We start from the raw sequence: 16,614 nt of genomic DNA, 5'->3' as shown, positions 1-16,614 counted from the left end.
AAAGTGGGGCACTGACATCTCCAACTATTCTTGTAGAAGTGCGTATTTCTCCTTCAAATTTGTCCATTTTTGCTTCATATTCCTTTAGGATTTTGTTGTTAGGTGTGTATGTTTATAATTATTATACCTTCTTGATGGAGTTACCCTTTTATGAATATGTAACATCTTCCTTTGTGTCTTAAATAATTCTTGATGTAAAGCCTACTTTGTCTGATATTAGTATATTCACCCTTGCTGCCTTTTGATTACTATTTGCATGGAATAACTTTCCCCATTCTTTCATTTTCAGCCTATTTGTATTTTTTGCTCTAAAGTGAGTTTCTGGTAGACAGCATAGACAGCATATGGTTAAATCATTTTTTAATGTTTGTTTTTGAGAGCGGGGGTGGGGGGAGTGGGGAGGGGCTGAGAGAGAGAGACACAGAATCCGAATCAGGCTCCAGGCCCTGAGCTGTCAGCACAGAGCCTGATGCGGGGCTTGAACTCATGAACCACAAGATCATGACCTGAGCTGAAGTCGGACGCTTAGCTGACTGAGCTACCCAGGCGCCCCTGGTTAAATCATTTTTAATCCATCTAACAGCCTCTGCCTTTTAATTGGAAAGTTGAATCAATTCACAAACCAGGAGGCCTCTTGCGTATAAAAGGGTAAGAAACTAGTAGGGACTGGTTTCTCAAATGTTTGTGTCTCTCCACCAGGCCTATCTCAGTACTTGCCACATAGAGCTCCCTACAAGCGTTTGCTGATGGCAGCTGGCTGCTTCTGAGGGAATCTGGGCCTGCTGGCAGAGCCGTGTCAGGCTGGGGAGGTGGCAGTGCCCGGAGGACTGGAATCAGGAGAGGAAGGAGCAGGTGCAGCCCATCAGTCCCAGTATTTGTTTCCAGCATCGGAAGCCAGCTACATACTGATCTAATGGGCAAGTTGGGCTGGGTCTGCCGGGAAGGAGGATGGGAAGGTTGTGACATCATAAGGACCTCTGAGGGGTGAGTGTCCTCTTTCTGGGCCCAGAAAGCATCCTCCATTGCTCAGCCTACCGTGGGCTTGCTCCAGATGACTGTGGACCGGCACCAGTGGGTTTCCTGGGACTGTTGCCTGGCCTGGGAGAGGCGGGGGGTGTCTGGCAGGTCTAGGAAGCCTTGGGTTCAACAGACAATGGTCTGTGAACGTGGAGAAGGAGAAGGGGGTCAGGAAGTGTGTGGTCCTGTCCTCACATTTCCCAGTCCAAGGGTACAGCTAGACCTTGTGGTCCGTGCTGGTACCTCCAGGACCACAACCACTGTCTGGTGGATCCAGTCTGTACTCCAGCCCCAGCCTCTCCCTAGGACTTTCTGAAAGTCCCGATGCTCACTGCTTACACATGAAAGGGCCAGGCTTTGACCCCAGAATGCTAGATCAGCTTACGTGCATTTAGCCGCTGAGTTAAATGGCCTCTGAAGAGGCCACCACCCTCTTCTCTCCTGGATCTCTCCTCCTCTGTCTAACCCCCTATTCGGGTCTCATCACTAAGGCCTTTCACCATTTGTTCCCAACCCACTGCTTCATCCTTACCCTCTCCCCCCTCGCCCTCTCTCACATCCTAGGTGCCACCCCCCCCCCCAAGAAGTTCCCACTGCCCCCTGAATGTTCAGTGTCTGCCTTCCACCCTCCCTGGTACCTCTGCCTGGGATGCCCCTCCCCCACTTCAGCCCAGGAAACTCATTTTTCTTCTCTTGAGGCCTCAGGGCTGCCACCCTGACTTCCAAGAGGAATCCAGGCATCCTTTTTTGGACTCTTACACTACACGCTTCTGCAGGGCCCTCACAGACCCCATCACCTGCTACATTGTGCTTCCTTGGCCTTGGGAGCAGGGACTGTGTCTCCTTTGTTTCAGGGTCACCAGACCAGCCAGGGCCTGGCACAGTGAATAGTGGTCATTTGGGGTCTCCCCTGTGGCTTTATTTCAGCTGCCAAGGTCATATCGGTCATCTTACCTCTGAGCAGGGGCCCTGTGCTGGCTCAGCGCCTGGTGTATAATAGCTGCTTCAGGGAATGTTCATGGAAGGCAGGAGGGCAAGTGGGCAGAAAGGCCGGTGCCTCTAAAAGCAAAAACCTGTGCTCTTCTCTGGGCTGGGCAGGGTAGTACGGATGTGTGGTGGAACAAACCTTTCTTCCGTCCCTCTAGAAAATTGGCTGACTGCCTCTCTGAGGCTCCATTTTTGAGAAGGAGGGCCTGGGGAGGCAGGGGACACCAGTGGAGGGGGAAAGCAATAGTTGTCCGTGCAGCCAGGTGCTTTGCCCAGGAGCACAGGACATCATGTGGTCAAGAGGGCCCAGCAGAGGGATGCCCACGAATCCCTGCCCCTCTCAGGGCCTCAGTCATCCCATCTGTCAAATGGGTACAATTAGCCCTACCCTACCCAGCTTATCAAAGCGCTTGGGAAATAAAGACTCCGTGAATTGATGATACAAATGAAGAAGGTTGTTATTAGACCCAGGAGTGGGTTTGGAAGGAAAACAGCAAAAAGTGGGGAGCAAGTGCTTAGGACTCCTGCCTCGAGCCTCGTGAGGGAAGGAGAAGCAAATAGTGGGCAGGAAGAACAGCACCTATAGGGAGGAGAGAGGTGGGGGCTGGGTCCCGGCTCGGCCACGGACCAGGTCATTTCCCCCCGAGATCCGGTTTCCTCACCTGTACAGAGGGACAGCACCGTCCCTGCCTGGCTCCCCCAAGTGTCTCAATGTGGCTTCCGTAAGAGAATGGGTGTGGGAGAGCTTGGCAAATTGTAAAGTGGGGTGCACACATGTAAGCCGCCCGCAGCTCCGGGACCCAGGCCCAGCCGGGCTCTGGGGAGCGGGGACAGTAAGTGTTGGCTACGCAAACACTGTGTGAGGCCCAGATGGTCCTTTGAGTACCTTCAGATCCCTAATGCCCGTTCCTTCTCCCTGCTGCCCTCGGCCTCCCAGGCATCCTCTGCCCTGGGGTCTGAGACATCCGATCGTGGAGTTGCTGAGGCCTGGGGAGGGGCAGGCCTGCCCTGGGCTGGCCCCCACTCCCACTCTGAACCCCAGGCTGGGCCCCAGCAGCCACGCCTGTGGCAAGACCCCGCTGGTGGCCTCCAGTTGCCACAGATCAGCAAGTGCGTGTCTTGAGATTGACAAATGTACTCTTGATGGTGAGGAAGGGCCATGGTCCTTGGCCCTCTTTCCCTGATCGGCACCTGTGCAGAGAGGTCTTGTGTGCCTCTGAATAGTCTGTCTCTGTGATTCAGCTCCACTGCTGGGGGCGGGGGGTTAGAATGACCGCTGGTGAATTCTTCCTCGCAGCCCCCAAACGGACACCAGCCCGGGAAGGAGAGCAGCACCCACTTCCAAGTGGCACTTCCAGACCGAGGGGCACCAGCCCAGCAGAGGCTTGGGCCCGGCTCGCCATTCTCCCTGCACGGGGGTCTCAGCTCCGAAGGGGTAGCGAAGAGAGAGCCGTGGGCGAGCCCGGAACGGAGCATTCAGAGCAACGCCTTGAAGAGGAAGGAGAGGGCGGCTCCACAGGAGAGCCCCAGGGCCAGGAAGAAGGTCATCAGGGTGCCAGCCACCTCCCTCTCATGTGGCAGCACCTGCCTAGAACACACGGGAGTAGGCTCTTAGAAAACATCGGGCCAATCCTGGACCCAGCCCCAGTGCCCTGTGCCCCCCTTACGACAGGACACCTCACTTCAGTTTCCCCGATCTGTAAAACGAGGCCACTGACGGGGACATCTCTCATGCCCTGCAAGTCCAATATTACAGGACTCTAGACTCCACTGCCTTCCCTCCTGACAAAACGTCCCCAGCCTGGTTGTCCCCGTCAACTTTCCTCTCTGGATTCTCAGCTCCGGTGTCCCTAGCGTAAATAGTCTGTGAACCCTCCATTTTTGATCAACACCTTCGCTCCCCTTCAGCTGAGAATCTGGGGGGAGTAGCTGGGCCCTAAGGAATGATAGTTCAACCCATTTGTTTCACAAGTGAGGAAACAGGCCCAGAGAGGAGGTCCTAGAACCAGTGCCTGGGCTACTTTATTGGCAGGAACCTCCCGGGCTGGGGCTTCTTCTCCCTTCCTGCCCCGGGGCCGGCTTGGCAGGGAAGGCCTGACCTGACAGGGTGGCTGGCACCTAGAGACAACCAGGGCTGGGCTGGCGGGAAGCAGAGTGGACCCTCTCCTGCAGGCCGTCCCCCTCAAGAAGAGCTAGGCCACCTCCCCACGCCCAGGCCCGCCCTCCCGACCCCCAGACCTGGGCGCCAGGCACATGGTAAGGGACATCAGGTAACCGTTGGACACCGCGAAGAGCAGCATGAAAGTGATGAAGTAGGCATCCTGCGGGAAGAGGACAGGCAGCCGGGACCTCTCGGGCACGTGGCACAGCATGAAGAGAGGCACGAATAGGACGCGCAGGCAGACGAGCAGGGGCAGCAGCCGGCTGTCCTCATCCGGCTGTGGCAGAAGCCGGGGTGAGGGAGGTGCCCGGAGCCCACCCCGGACAGACTGTCACTTCCCCTGACCTGTGACTCTACGTGAGCCGGTGAGGACCCGGCCCTCGGGCCTCCGGAGAGTGAGGGGCTGGGCCAAGGCCACCCAGCCATCAGGGACTGGCCTGGGGCTCGCCTCTGCCCCTCCGAGCTCCAGCTTGGGCTCTCTCCGTGGCAGAACTGGAAGAGACCTTAGACACCATCTTTGGTTTTCAAGCCGGGTTCCTCCAAGTACCCTTGGGGGTTCCGCAGACCCCTTCGGGGCACATGGGGTTGCTGAATGGGATTGGAAGCCGGGGATCCAGGCCCCATCCTAGCTTGGATCAGAGCAACTCCTCTTCAATCTCCTTTATTTATTGTATCTCCTTGGAAGATTTCATTTAAAGAAGGAGCACCTTGGCTAAAAGCAGTCCAAACACTAGAATCTTGTCCAGCGTCTCATTTGGTACGGGAACCTCCGTGTAACATTCCCTGAGGACCGAGGGCTGGATTCTGGTCTGGATGCTGGGGAACATAGGCCATTTGGACGTGGCTTCTGCTTTCAAGGAGCTCACAGTCCAAGCCCTGGCTTGCATACCTCCAGGGGCCAGGTGCTCACTACCTCTTGGCCAGCTGTTCTGTTGCCAGACCTAGAGTGGTCAGACTTTTAGGAAACCACCTTTCTGTGCTCTTTCACACCCTCTGATCTCCAACTGCTTCCTGAAACCATCGGGCCCCCCCAGCCCAGGTATGCTCACCCATAGGAAGTAAGAGGTCAGACTCCGCCCCACCCAGTCCATGATGTTAAAGAGCAGGAAGCAGCAGATAGGGTTGAAGAACTGACCTGGGAGAGAAAGAGGGCTCATCCTGGTCCCTCCTTCCTCTTCCCTCCTCCTCCCTTTCATTCTTCCTCCCTCCCTCTCCCCTGCCCTGCCCTGTTCTGCTTCCCAACACTCACTCCACTTCCCAGGACTGGTGGAGCTGGTCACCATGGCTGTGATAGCGGGGAAGACAGACAGGGTGACTGCGAAGACCAACACAAGGCACAGCGCCGTCAGCCAGATCTGGGAGCCAGAGGCAGGGGTGTAAGCAGCGGGGCAGATTAGAGCCCAACGTGCAGCCCCAACCCCCAAGCGCCAAGCGCCGGCCAGGGCACAGGACACCTGGGGCCTGGCCTAACTGTGTTCCTGGCCCACTATGACCCTGATACCTTGAAGCGGACGCAAGTCTTAAGGCCCCATTCCATTCTAAGGGTCTTTAAAGAGGGCTGGAGAGAGCAGCTCTCTCTTCCCCAGGGATGGTGGTTGGGGGCCATGGCCAAGCCGAACCTTTTGGAAGACGATGAAAACTGAAGGTTTTCCTGGCTTCTGGATCTCCTCTGGCTCCAGCTCTGGCTCCTTCTCAGCGTCAAGGTCCAGAGTCAGGGCTACCTTCTGGGGGCTGTTGGGAATACTGTTCTTCTCATCTGGGGCAAGAGGGGAGGGCAGGGTCATGCCGGTGACAGCCAGGCTCGATGGAGGGCAATTCCCAGCAGTCAAAACAAGTGACCCTCCTCCAGCTCAGGATGTAGGCAAGGAGAATTAACTATGGAAAGATGCTAAGCTACTATTATTAAGCACACGCATGTGCCAGGCAGAGTTAAGCACCTTAGATGGATTATCTCACTGCTACTCCTTTGCAAATAAAGAGACTGAGGCTCAGAGGGGTTAAGTGACTGGCCTAAGGTCACACAGCTTAGATGTTGTGAGACCAGGGTTCAAACAAATGCATTTTGAGCCAGAACGAGCATGCTGGAGCTCTACTGTCCCCCCATTTTATAGAGGAGAAAACCGATGCCCAAAAGGCAGCAGGGATGACTTGACTCCCACTGAGTTCCCTTCATGATCTTCTGTGTCTGCTCACACAAGGCTACCAGGGGGAGGACTCTAGATGGGGACGGAGGAAAGACCCTTCCCTGTGGAGGTAGCTTCGGCCTCCCCTGGGTCTTCCACTTCCCCAGCAGGGGCCCCAGCTCACCAGACTGGAGGAGCTCAGCTTTGGTCTCCAGCTCCTGACCTTGCGCCTGCAATGGTTTCTTGGCTAGGTAGTAGCGTGCGAACTCCTGCAGAAGGAAAGCGTTGGCCCTGCCTGGCTTGGCTGAGGTGTCCGGACCCCTCTCCACCCTGTCGACTTAGAGGCTAGAGTCCCCTAGGGGCTGACTCCTTTGGGGATCAGGTCCCCTCCTCCTCCCCTGGCCCCTCTCAGGGCCTCAGACTCAGAGCTGTATCTGAGATGCTCTGAAGTGGGGCCTTGAGCCCAATACCAGGCTCACCAGGTGGGGCAGGCTCAGGTAACACACAATAGACGTGAAGATGCCCACGCAGGGTGTGACGAAGTACCCCAGGGCGGAGGTCTGGGCATCCACACCACCTGTGCAGAAACTTCAGCTGCAGACTGGAGGGGGCTGGTCCCACTGGCTCCCACGGCGGCTGAAGCCTCCTGTCCCACTTCCCATCATGCACTTCTCAGATTCACCTCCAGGCCTCCGCTCACTGACAAACTCAGGAACCTGTGCAGGGCCCCAGCCCAGCCCCGCCCTTTGCTTCTCTCACTCCTCCCTACTTGTCATTTTTGTTGAGCACCTGTTACGTGCTCATTATTACTGCATACACCTTACAATCTGGGGACAGAGCTGTAGGAATCATTTAGATTGGAAAACTGACACAGGTGAAGTGCCCTGTCCAATGTCCCTGGCTGGGGAGCAGTGGAACTAGGGTTTGGACCAAGTTTATCTGAATCTCAAACTTGTCCCCCCCTTCCCTCAAACCCAGGTTGCTGCCACAAACCACTATCAGCCTCAGGAATCCTGCCCCTGGCCCTATGGTAACCCATTCCTTACCTGGTCCTTCTCTCACTGTAGAGCCCAAGAACCCTACTCCCTGTCCCCAAACCCAACCTCCAGCTTCCCATCACCTCCATCTTTACCAGAACCAAAGGCATCTCACTCTTAGCACACTGTCTCTGCTCCCAGAATCCCAGAGGCCACCCCTGCCCTCCAGCCACCCAGTTCCACTCACTGGCCATGGCCGTGAGCATGGCAAGAGCAGCGAAGATCCCAGCCAGGCCCTGGCCGCTGAGGAAGAGGGTGCTGTAGGTGGAAGGCATGGTGCCCAGCTGCCCGAAGAGGCTGCCCTGCAGAACTGCACAGAAGGCTGTGGAGGGATAGGAGTGGGGGCCGCCGCTCAACTAGACAGGCCTTGGAGGCTTCTCGGAGGAGGTGTTGGCAGACTCTGGACTAAGTTGGGCAGGTGTGAGACTCTGGGCCCTCTGGTGTATCAGCCCCCCATTCTTTCCTCTGCTCAGGTGTAGCCATAGGTCTGAGGCGCCTGGGGCCAGGAGGCCTCATCTTAGGTCACTCTGGGTTTGGGACAAGTGGTTTCTTCTTCCCCTCTGGGCCTTGGTTTCTCATCAGGGATAGGAGGGCTGCTGTCCTCCCTTCTTGGATATGTGGGGCCCTTTTCACTTACAAAGAAGAGGCTGGGCTAAAGCCCTGGGTGGACTGGGTGGGGAGGTGGGGAGGTGGGGAGGTGGGGAGGGGCAGCAGTGCTCACAGTTGATGAACCAGACAGAGGCCATGGTGATGGAGAAGAAGGGCCCAGGGCTCATGTCCACCTTGACCAACACTGCCGTCAGGGCAAAAAGCAGCAGGATGGCCAGCAGGCTGCCCAGAATCCGCACCGTCTCAGGGATGCTGCTCACAAGGAGGGGCAGAGTGGACATCAGCTGGGCCCAGGCCAGGCAGGGGGAGGTGGGCAAGAGATTGAGGCCAGGGCTGGACAGAGGGACCTGGAGGGGACATGCAGGGGGAGTGGAGGAAGGATGGGAGTTCTGACCTGGGCCCAGATGGAGCTTCCTTAGCTGGGCGGGGGAGGGGCCACAGAGGGTGGGGAGCCCGAGGGGCAAGGTCTCTCACCACTGGTACAGGAAGGAGTTGAGGAGAGTGAAGAGCAGCAGGGGCAGCTGGGACAGCAGCGTCACCCAGTTGTTGAAGTTGAAAGTGTCTGCAGGGCCTGTGTGGTTGGTGCCCAGGGTCCCAGCGGTATTGTTGGCCCCTGCCAGCCGCCCCTGGAAGTACTGACAGGATGCCAGAGGAGGGGGTACAGGGTCACCCTCCAACCTACCCTGAGGAACCCCCCAGCCTTCCCCCTCTGCCTCCTCCCATGCTTGGGATTGCTCAGTTAACGTCCGCGGGAGCTGTCTGTTTGTCCTTGTACTGATCCCAGCACCTGGCACACAGTGGGAGCTCGATGAATGTGCACTGAATTGAACAGCAGAGGGCTGGGACAGGGCCCAAGCCCTAAGAGCCCCCAACCTGGGCCTTGCTCCATCTCTGAACCTTCCGTGCCCGGGTTCCAGCCTTCATCCCCCACTCCTGCAGCAGCTTCCAGATTGCTGAGTATTCATTGAGTGCCTACTGTAAGCCAGGCCCTGGCCTAGGTGCTGACCAACTGCATTCTCTCTAGAACACATACTCGTCCAGTGTCTGCTTAACCTCCCCATCCGTCCTCCCTCCCCGCCCCCCCTGCCCCCCCCCCCCACTGCCCATGGCTCCCTGCGGGGCAAAACCCTGAGGTTTTAGAATGGCATTTGGGGCCCTTCGGGACCAGAGCCCAGCCTCTCTTTTGTGCCGCATCTGGTGCTCTGCTGCTAAGCTTTAGGTACCCCAGGCTCTGGCCCTTTCTCTGAACAGGCTGCATCGCTGTCACCTCCACCTGGAATGCCTTCTCCCTTTCCTCCCACGCCCCCCCCCCCACATCACCCCGGCCAAACACCATGCTTTGCCTACCCTTCTCCCAAGTTACAAATCACCTCTTCTGTGAAGCAGAAGGAATCACTCCCCCCCCCTTCCGGGGGCCTACTGGATTTTACTCCAAGCCTGGGATGCTGAGTGTCATGTTACATTATTAATAGCTCTTTGCATCCAGCTCTCTCTCAAGATCAGGGGCTGATTAATCTTTGAGTCTCCGGGGCCCAGCATAGAGCCAGGCACTGAAGAGACATCTTGAAAGTTGTTGAACTGAATGCATATGAATAACCCAGTCCCAAAAAGAACACAAACCCCACATTTCTTCCTTCCCTTGAGAGAATGTAAGCTCCATGAGGATGCAGGCTCCCTCTGTTATATTTCCTCCTGCAGCCCCAGTGCCAAGAACAGGGCCTGGTTCACAGTAGGTACACATTACTAACTGGTGGATGAATGAATGTAAGCCGTGCTTGGATAATCCGCTTTTGGAGTGGGTTAGCCCAGGGATGACTTAACCAGGGAATAACGACAAACAGGGGTGGTGGGTGGGTAGCTCTTTGCTAGTTCCAGAGCCCCCCCCCCCCCCCCCCCCAGCTGGTAGCCTTGCCCCTGTAGGATCCGGGCATCTCTGAAAGCTTGGCCTTTCCTATCCGTGAAAGGGGCACTCGCCCTCTCTGAGGCTCGGTGCTTCAGCGGACAAACGTGCAAACGGGCATAATGAGGAGTCAAAGGTGGCATGGTGTGGAAAGCGCCTGGCACGCCTCTGGTCCAAGGCGATGGTGGTTGTGGCCATGGGGCTGGCACTCCAGCCGCGAGTCTCACCGGGATGGCCGTAATGAAGAAGTTCCAGGGAAGGAGAGTGCCCAGCCCCAGGATAAAGAAGCTGATCCCGACCAGGTGGTAGCTGTGGGGATCAGTCAGAAGGTCACCCCTAGGACGCGACGCCTCGGCTGCCGCCCCCCCTCCACGCCTCCCAGGTCGCCCCCTCCGGAGAGCGGACTACAACCCCCATCACTCCGGCTTAGGCAGCCCAGGGAGGCGGCTGATGGGAATTGTAGTTCCATCCAGTCCGCTTTGAGCCTTGGAGCGCCCGAAGGGAGCGGGTCTGCGCTGCCCACCGCCCCCCGGATCCTCGTCCGCACCCCACCCAGCGCCCAACTCGCCTGTCCTGTGGGGCGTCTCCTCGCGCCATGGCCGCCCAGCGGGATGCGCCGGGGTGGGAAGGAGGTTGGGTGCTGCACCTGCACCTACGCCGGGGCCCGGGGGCCAGAAAACCCGGGAGGCTGTGTCTTGCGGGCAGTAGACAGAGCGCGGAGGGGGTCGAGTCTCCCCGAAAGGGGCGGGGACGAAGCGGGAGCTGGGGAGAAGGCCTGGAACGATTTCTGCGGGTGTCAAACTCCGCAGGATCGAACCTCGCTCCGCCCCCGGGGCGGGGACAGAGGGTCGCACCACCCCTCCCTACCTCCCCCCGGCGGGGACTCCGGACTCCAGCCTGGGACCCTGCTCGACCTCGCGGTCCCGGCACGCACGGCTACCCTCGCCATCCCGTGCGGCTTAGAGGCGGCTGCCCCGGGAAGGTCCCCTGCTGTCTCCCCTCTCCGCGGGCTCCCGTCTCGGACCTATGCGGTTTGAATATGCAGATATGCACCCCTCTGCGGTGGGGAGGTACCCCGCCCCTCCTCCGTCCGGAGCTGGGGAGCCGACCTGGTGCGGCTTCTTCCCCCGCCGCCAGCTCGGAGGTGGTGCCAGAGCCGTGCCGTGCGGGGTGACGCCGAGCCCTCCGGGGAGCCGGCTCGCCCAGGGGTAACCTGAGCGTCTGCCGCCAGCGGTCCTGGAGGGCTGTGCGGAGCTGGGTGCTTCGGGAGACCAAGGAGAGGGCCAGGCGTCCCCAGGCGGGTCTGGAAGACAGACAGACAGACTGCCTCTTCTCCTCCAAGCGGATGCCCGGAGAAGCTCCGTGTCTTTGGGGGCGCACTGCGGAGGCGTGGGCCCAGCGGGGCATCCGGGCGGGCTTCCCGGTGACCGAGGAGCTGCGTTCGGGGCAGCAAGGGGTTAAGCAAAGGCTCAGGAGGAAAGGGTGACCCGGAGGTGCCCTCCCACCACCGCCGCTAAACGAACGAACAAACAAACAAACAAACAACTTTCGGCGATCCCGGGTCTCATCACATCAAACCTATGAAGATGCACCTACCTCCCACCTCTTTTTTTTTTTTTCCTGTTCAAAACTTTGAAAAGATTATAGACCATAGCCATTTTGAAATTAATTTGCTCTAACTCATGGAATTTACAAGTGGGTTTGTTTGCTCCGCAGTCACGGTGCATATAAATGCTGATCTAAATTGCAAATTACTGCCATAAGTAATGAAATTTTATGATCCCTTCCAGATTACGTGTGTGTGTGTGTGTGTGTGTGTGTGTGTGTGTGTGTGTGTGTTTTAGCCGACTGGGAGTCTACGGGGCAAAGACTGTGTTTGCCTGGTTCAGTGTTTTATTATTGCAAACATCTAGTACTACTGACTGGTTCGTAGTAGGTGTTTGATAAATACTTGGTGAATAAATGGATTGTAATAACACACAAGTGATTTGAGGGAGAACAGAGACAGCATTAAATTACACTGAAAGAGAAAGTTATTCTCTTTTCAATTTGCTTTCAAGCCTCCAGAATATGTCAAGGGGAAAGTCTCAACTTGGTGCTAACGTGTTTCTAAGGCCTCTTGGTTTCTCTCCTTCTTTCTCTAACAAAAAGCTGGCATCAGGGTTTCTGTTGACAATTTCAATATAAATAGAGGTTCATAACTTTTATGTTCCTTCTCTCTGTTTTTATTGTTGCTTTATTTTTCGGACTATGGATGCTAGCTTCCTATAATAATGATGTACCCTTTTCTTTGAAAAATAAAATTATGTCTAATAAAGAAATGTTCATAAGTTTATTAGAATTAAATAAAGATTAAATAGAAATAAATTAAAATATAAGCTTGTTAAATAATGAAATATTACATTTTTATAATTTATTTAAAAATAAATGTGTTTATAGTACACCTGAAACTAATGTAACATTGTGTGTCAACTATGCCTAAATAAAAAGGTATAGAAGACAAAAGATAAATTTGCTTATAATTTAATGTAAATTCAAAAAATTAATTTATGAAAAATGAGTCATTTAAAGGAAATTAAGTAGGGGCGCCTGGCTGTCTCAGTCAATGGATCTAGCGACTCTTAATCTTGGGCTTGTGAGTTCGAGCCCCACACTGGGTGTAGAGATTACCTAAAAATAAAATCTTGGGGGGGGACACATGAGTGGCTCAGTTGGTTAAGCTTCCCACTTAGGCTCAGGTCATGATCTTGCAGTCCATGGGTTCGAGCCCTACGGTGGGCTCTGTGCCAACAGCTCAGAGCCTGAAGCCTGCTTCAGATTCTGTCTGTCTGTCTCTCTCTCTCTGCCCCTCCCCCACTCACTCTCTGTCTCTCTCTCTCTGCCCCTCCCCCCTCGAAATAAATAAATAAAACTTAAAAATAAATAAGATCTTTAAAAAAGAAAGAAAATTCAGTAAAAGGGACTGCAGGGAGGGCACAGCTGTGGCGCAGGTTGAATGTAAGGACATGAACAACTGAGGTTCGGGGACACTGCATTTGTTGAGGCGTGAGTGAAGGAGGTGAGGGAATCTCGGGGACAGAACAGCTTGTACCAAGAGCAGGGACGTGAGAGTGCTGGTACATTCTGAGACATACAAATAGATCCCTTTGGCAGGCCTGGTGGGAGCAGGGGGCTGAGCCTCTGGGACAGAGAGGGCTGGTTAGGACAGGCCTGAGGGGGGAGGAAGGGGTTTAGATTTCAGTTGAAAGGAGAGGTTCTCAACTCTATAGGACTCAGTCATCCTTTTAATAACAAATATTTTGTTGCTAGCCTGCAGTGAATTAATATGTAACAAAACCTACCTCTGCACAAAAAATGTCACTTAGGGGCGCCTGGGTGGCTCAGTCAGTTAAGCGTCTGACTCTCGATTTCGGCTCAGGTCATGATCTCACAGTTTGCGAGACGGAGCCCGGGTCAGGCCCTGCTCTGAGAGCTCGGAGCCTGCTTGGAATTCTCTCCCTCCCTCCCTCTCTCTCTCTCCCCCTTCCCCGCTTGTGTGTGTGTGCACATTCTCCCTCCCAAAATAAATACACTTAAAAAAAAAAAACCTAAACATGAAAACAAATTTAATGTCAGTATAATGTCCTAGTTGTACCATACGGGATAAGTAAGAGTATTTAATAATAAAATCATGTGTGTTTGAGCATGTAAATGCCCAGGCCCTGTGGAGCAGGTGGATACTGGCCCCCTTTATAAAACCAGAGCGAATCCATCGTCTGCCAGGGCACACACAATACCAGTGAGCGGTGAGCCAGCCGCTCAGAGACCACCAGTTCGCTATTGGTGATGTGATTTTCTGAAATAGTGACCCAGTCTTGGCAAAGTTCCAAACAAAACCAAGTGGAGCTGTCCCTCTACCTAGCCGGTGGCTGTGTTACCGAAGAATGCTGTGTATTTTCAAACCTCACAAATAATACATTGTGCCCATACATAAAATGCGGTTAGGGTCCAGGCTCAGAAAATTATCAACTTGCTTTTCAAAATAAAGAGCAGATTTTATTTTTAGTACTGTTTTAGATTTATAGAATAAATAGACTACATAGTAAGCAGAATTCCATATACTCACTCTCCCACCCCATTCCCCAGTTGCCCTTATTATTAACATCTTACTTGTGGTACATTTGTTACAATTGATGAATAAATATTGATTATTACTAACTATAGCCCATAGTTTACATTAAGATCTACTCTGGGGCACCTGGGTGGCTCAGTTGGTTAAGCATGCAACTTTGGCTCAGGTCATGATCTCACGGTTTGTGAGTTCAAGCCCCACATCGGGCCCTGTGCTGACAGCTCAGAGCCTGGAGCCTGCTTCCGATTCTGTGTCTCCCTCTCTCTCTTCCCCTCCCCTGCACGTGCTCTCTCTCTTTCTCTCAAAAATAAATAGACGTTAGGGGCGCCTGGGTGGCTCAGTCGGTTAAGCCTCTGACTTCAGCTCAGGTCATGATCTCGCGGTTCATGAGTTCAAGCCCCGCATCGGGCTCTGTGCTGACAGCTCAGAGCCTGAAGCCTGTTTCAGATTCTGTGCCTCCCCCTCTCTGTCTGACCCTCCCCCATTCATGCTCTGTCTCTCTCTGTCTCAAAAATAAATAAACGTTAAAACAAATAAATAGACGTTAAAAAATGTTCTTAAAATTAAAATTCAACACATTTTTGAGATTCATTCATGATATTGTTCATTCACTATTCATGGATGTGTAATATTCCACTACCATATGACATTTATCTCATTGGATAAGTGTTGCAGGCATTTGGATTGCTTCCAGCTGTGTTCTAGTGTAAGTAATGCTGCTCTGGGTGTATTGGACCCATTGTGTACATCTTCTGGGCATCTGTGCAGGAGTTTTGATAGATCAGGGTTTCTCAGCCTCAGCCCTATAGACATTTGGGGGGATAATTCTTTGTCGTGGTGGCTTCCTGTGCACTGTAGGGTTTTCAGCAGCATCCTAGCCCACACCTGTTACATGCCAGGAGCACTTTCCTGCAGTTGAAATGATGTTTCCATACATCACCAAACATCCCCTGGGGGCAAAACTGCCCCTCCTTGAGACCCTGTTTTGGGGCACTTGTTTTCAGCTCTGTCAGGCCCAACACCCTCTTTTTATAACATATTTTACCACACCACTTTGATGATCCTAAAAGAGATTCACAAGTAACATAACCCACCTACACAATTTATTTTTTTATATATTTTTAATGTTTATTTATTTTTGAAGGAGAGAGAGACAGAACATGAGCAGAGGAGGGGCAGAGAGAGATGGGGACACAGAATCTGAAGCAGGCTCCAGGCTCTGAGCTGTCAGCACAGAGCCCAGCTTGGGACTGGAACTCAAGAAACCACGAGATCATGACCTGACCCGAAGTCAGACACTTAGCTGACTGAGCCACCCAGGCACCCTAAGTTATTAAATATGACTTTATTAATATGCAATACTTTAAAAAGCAACCTTGGGGCACCTGGGTTGCTCAGTGGGTTGGGTGTCTGACTTCAGCTCAGGTCATGATCTCACGGTCTGTGAGTTCGAGCTCCGCATCAGGCTCTGTGCTGACGGCTCAGAGCCTGGAGCCTGTTTTGGATTCTGTGTCCCCCTCTCCCTGACCCTCCCCCATTCATGCTCTGTCTCTCTCTGTCTCAAAGATAAATAAACATTAAAAAAAAATTTTAAAGGAGGTCCCCACAGATGTCTTCTGACACATTTGTACTTTGGTTTTGTTGCTTTTGCAGTAATCACACAGAGCAGCGAGGATCTCGGAAGTAAATATGTTTTGGAAATGCTGTTACACATTACCTACTGCTCTCCAAAGGACTGAAGATGGGTCAGAACTGGCTCTAAAACCTTTCCGAAGGAGAACGATTAAGTCATGTTTGGGGCTCAAAGGTAGTTGCAAGTTTAACCCAACTGTCTCGGTCAATGTTGGTTAACATTCCACATCTGCTTCGGATGGAGTTAATATCCAAACCGGTCCCGTAAGTTCAAACTGGTCCTTAAGTCTGGTCATCGTGCCCGCGTCCTTCCACTCAGTCTCCAAGACAGAGCGTCGTAGGGCCTGTTCCTATCGAATTGCTCCGAAAATAAAAACTGGAAATTCCTTACAAGAAGGTTTATCCTGAAATCCGCTGACAATTTTCTTCATTTTAGCACGATCGCTCTCCTTTTCCAGTAGGCAAACTTTCGACCGTGTCTCAAGTTGTGGTACTTCAATTTGCAATATCTCAGTTATGATGTTTCATATTGATTGAATTAATTCCCCAATGATTCCAGAGAGTGAAGAAAATACTTTTAAAGAATTTTCCTTTGGAGAGCCATTCTACTTCTAAGGCTAAGACAAAAATGTTTGGAAGCTTCTTCATTGTGACTGAAACGTTTAGGGAATTACCTATAATTTGAGGACTCATCCTTTATTTTACTCTTAAGTTGAACTATGCGAAAAGGCCAGGAATTGATAATTATCCACAAAGATGTCGGTTTTACACAGTTCAGCCAAATAACATGGAAAAACATTAATTGATTTGTAGAATTTCTCATGAAGATTCTTGGTGGCCGAGTGTTGATGAACGGATTGCAGTCACCTTTTTCTTAGGTTGGTCACAAAATCTCATCGGCTCCCAACTCATGTGAGGACAGACTTGCTGGGAATTCTTACAAGCACCTCCCTTTTTTTTCAAAGTAAGCTCCACACTTGGGGTGAGACCTGCACTTATAACCCTGAGATCAGGAGTAGTTCATCTACCAACTGAGC

General features: G+C 53.2%; 1 protein-coding gene across 2 annotated transcripts; it reads right to left on the bottom strand.

The window, feature by feature from the left end:
- Nucleotides 1-2,437: 2,437 nt before the first annotated feature.
- Nucleotides 2,438-11,334, bottom strand: SLC29A2 (solute carrier family 29 member 2). Of its 2 annotated transcripts, none has more exons than XM_053202897.1 (12): nucleotides 10,403-11,334; nucleotides 10,062-10,143; nucleotides 8,409-8,569; nucleotides 8,047-8,186; nucleotides 7,513-7,647; nucleotides 6,768-6,865; nucleotides 6,473-6,557; nucleotides 5,785-5,921; nucleotides 5,415-5,520; nucleotides 5,215-5,300; nucleotides 4,243-4,442; nucleotides 2,438-3,588 (listed from the first exon to the last, which is right to left on the bottom strand). In XM_053202897.1, the coding sequence occupies exons 1-12, from the start codon at nucleotides 10,429-10,431 to the stop codon at nucleotides 3,552-3,554; spliced, it is 1,296 nt and encodes a 431-aa protein (XP_053058872.1). In that variant the 5' UTR covers nucleotides 10,432-11,334; the 3' UTR covers nucleotides 2,438-3,551. The 2 variants fall into 2 exon arrangements, with proteins under 2 accessions (XP_053058872.1, XP_026901565.1); XM_027045764.2 differs by having other exon boundaries at nucleotides 2,438-3,592; nucleotides 10,403-11,324.
- Nucleotides 11,335-16,614: the final 5,280 nt, after the last annotated feature.

Source organism: Acinonyx jubatus, chromosome D1, assembly GCF_027475565.1.
Source record: "Acinonyx jubatus isolate Ajub_Pintada_27869175 chromosome D1, VMU_Ajub_asm_v1.0, whole genome shotgun sequence".
Taxonomy (NCBI): domain Eukaryota; kingdom Metazoa; phylum Chordata; class Mammalia; order Carnivora; family Felidae; genus Acinonyx; species Acinonyx jubatus.
The sequence above is the reverse complement of the archived record's forward strand: the minus strand, read 5'-3'. Positions and strand labels throughout refer to the sequence as shown.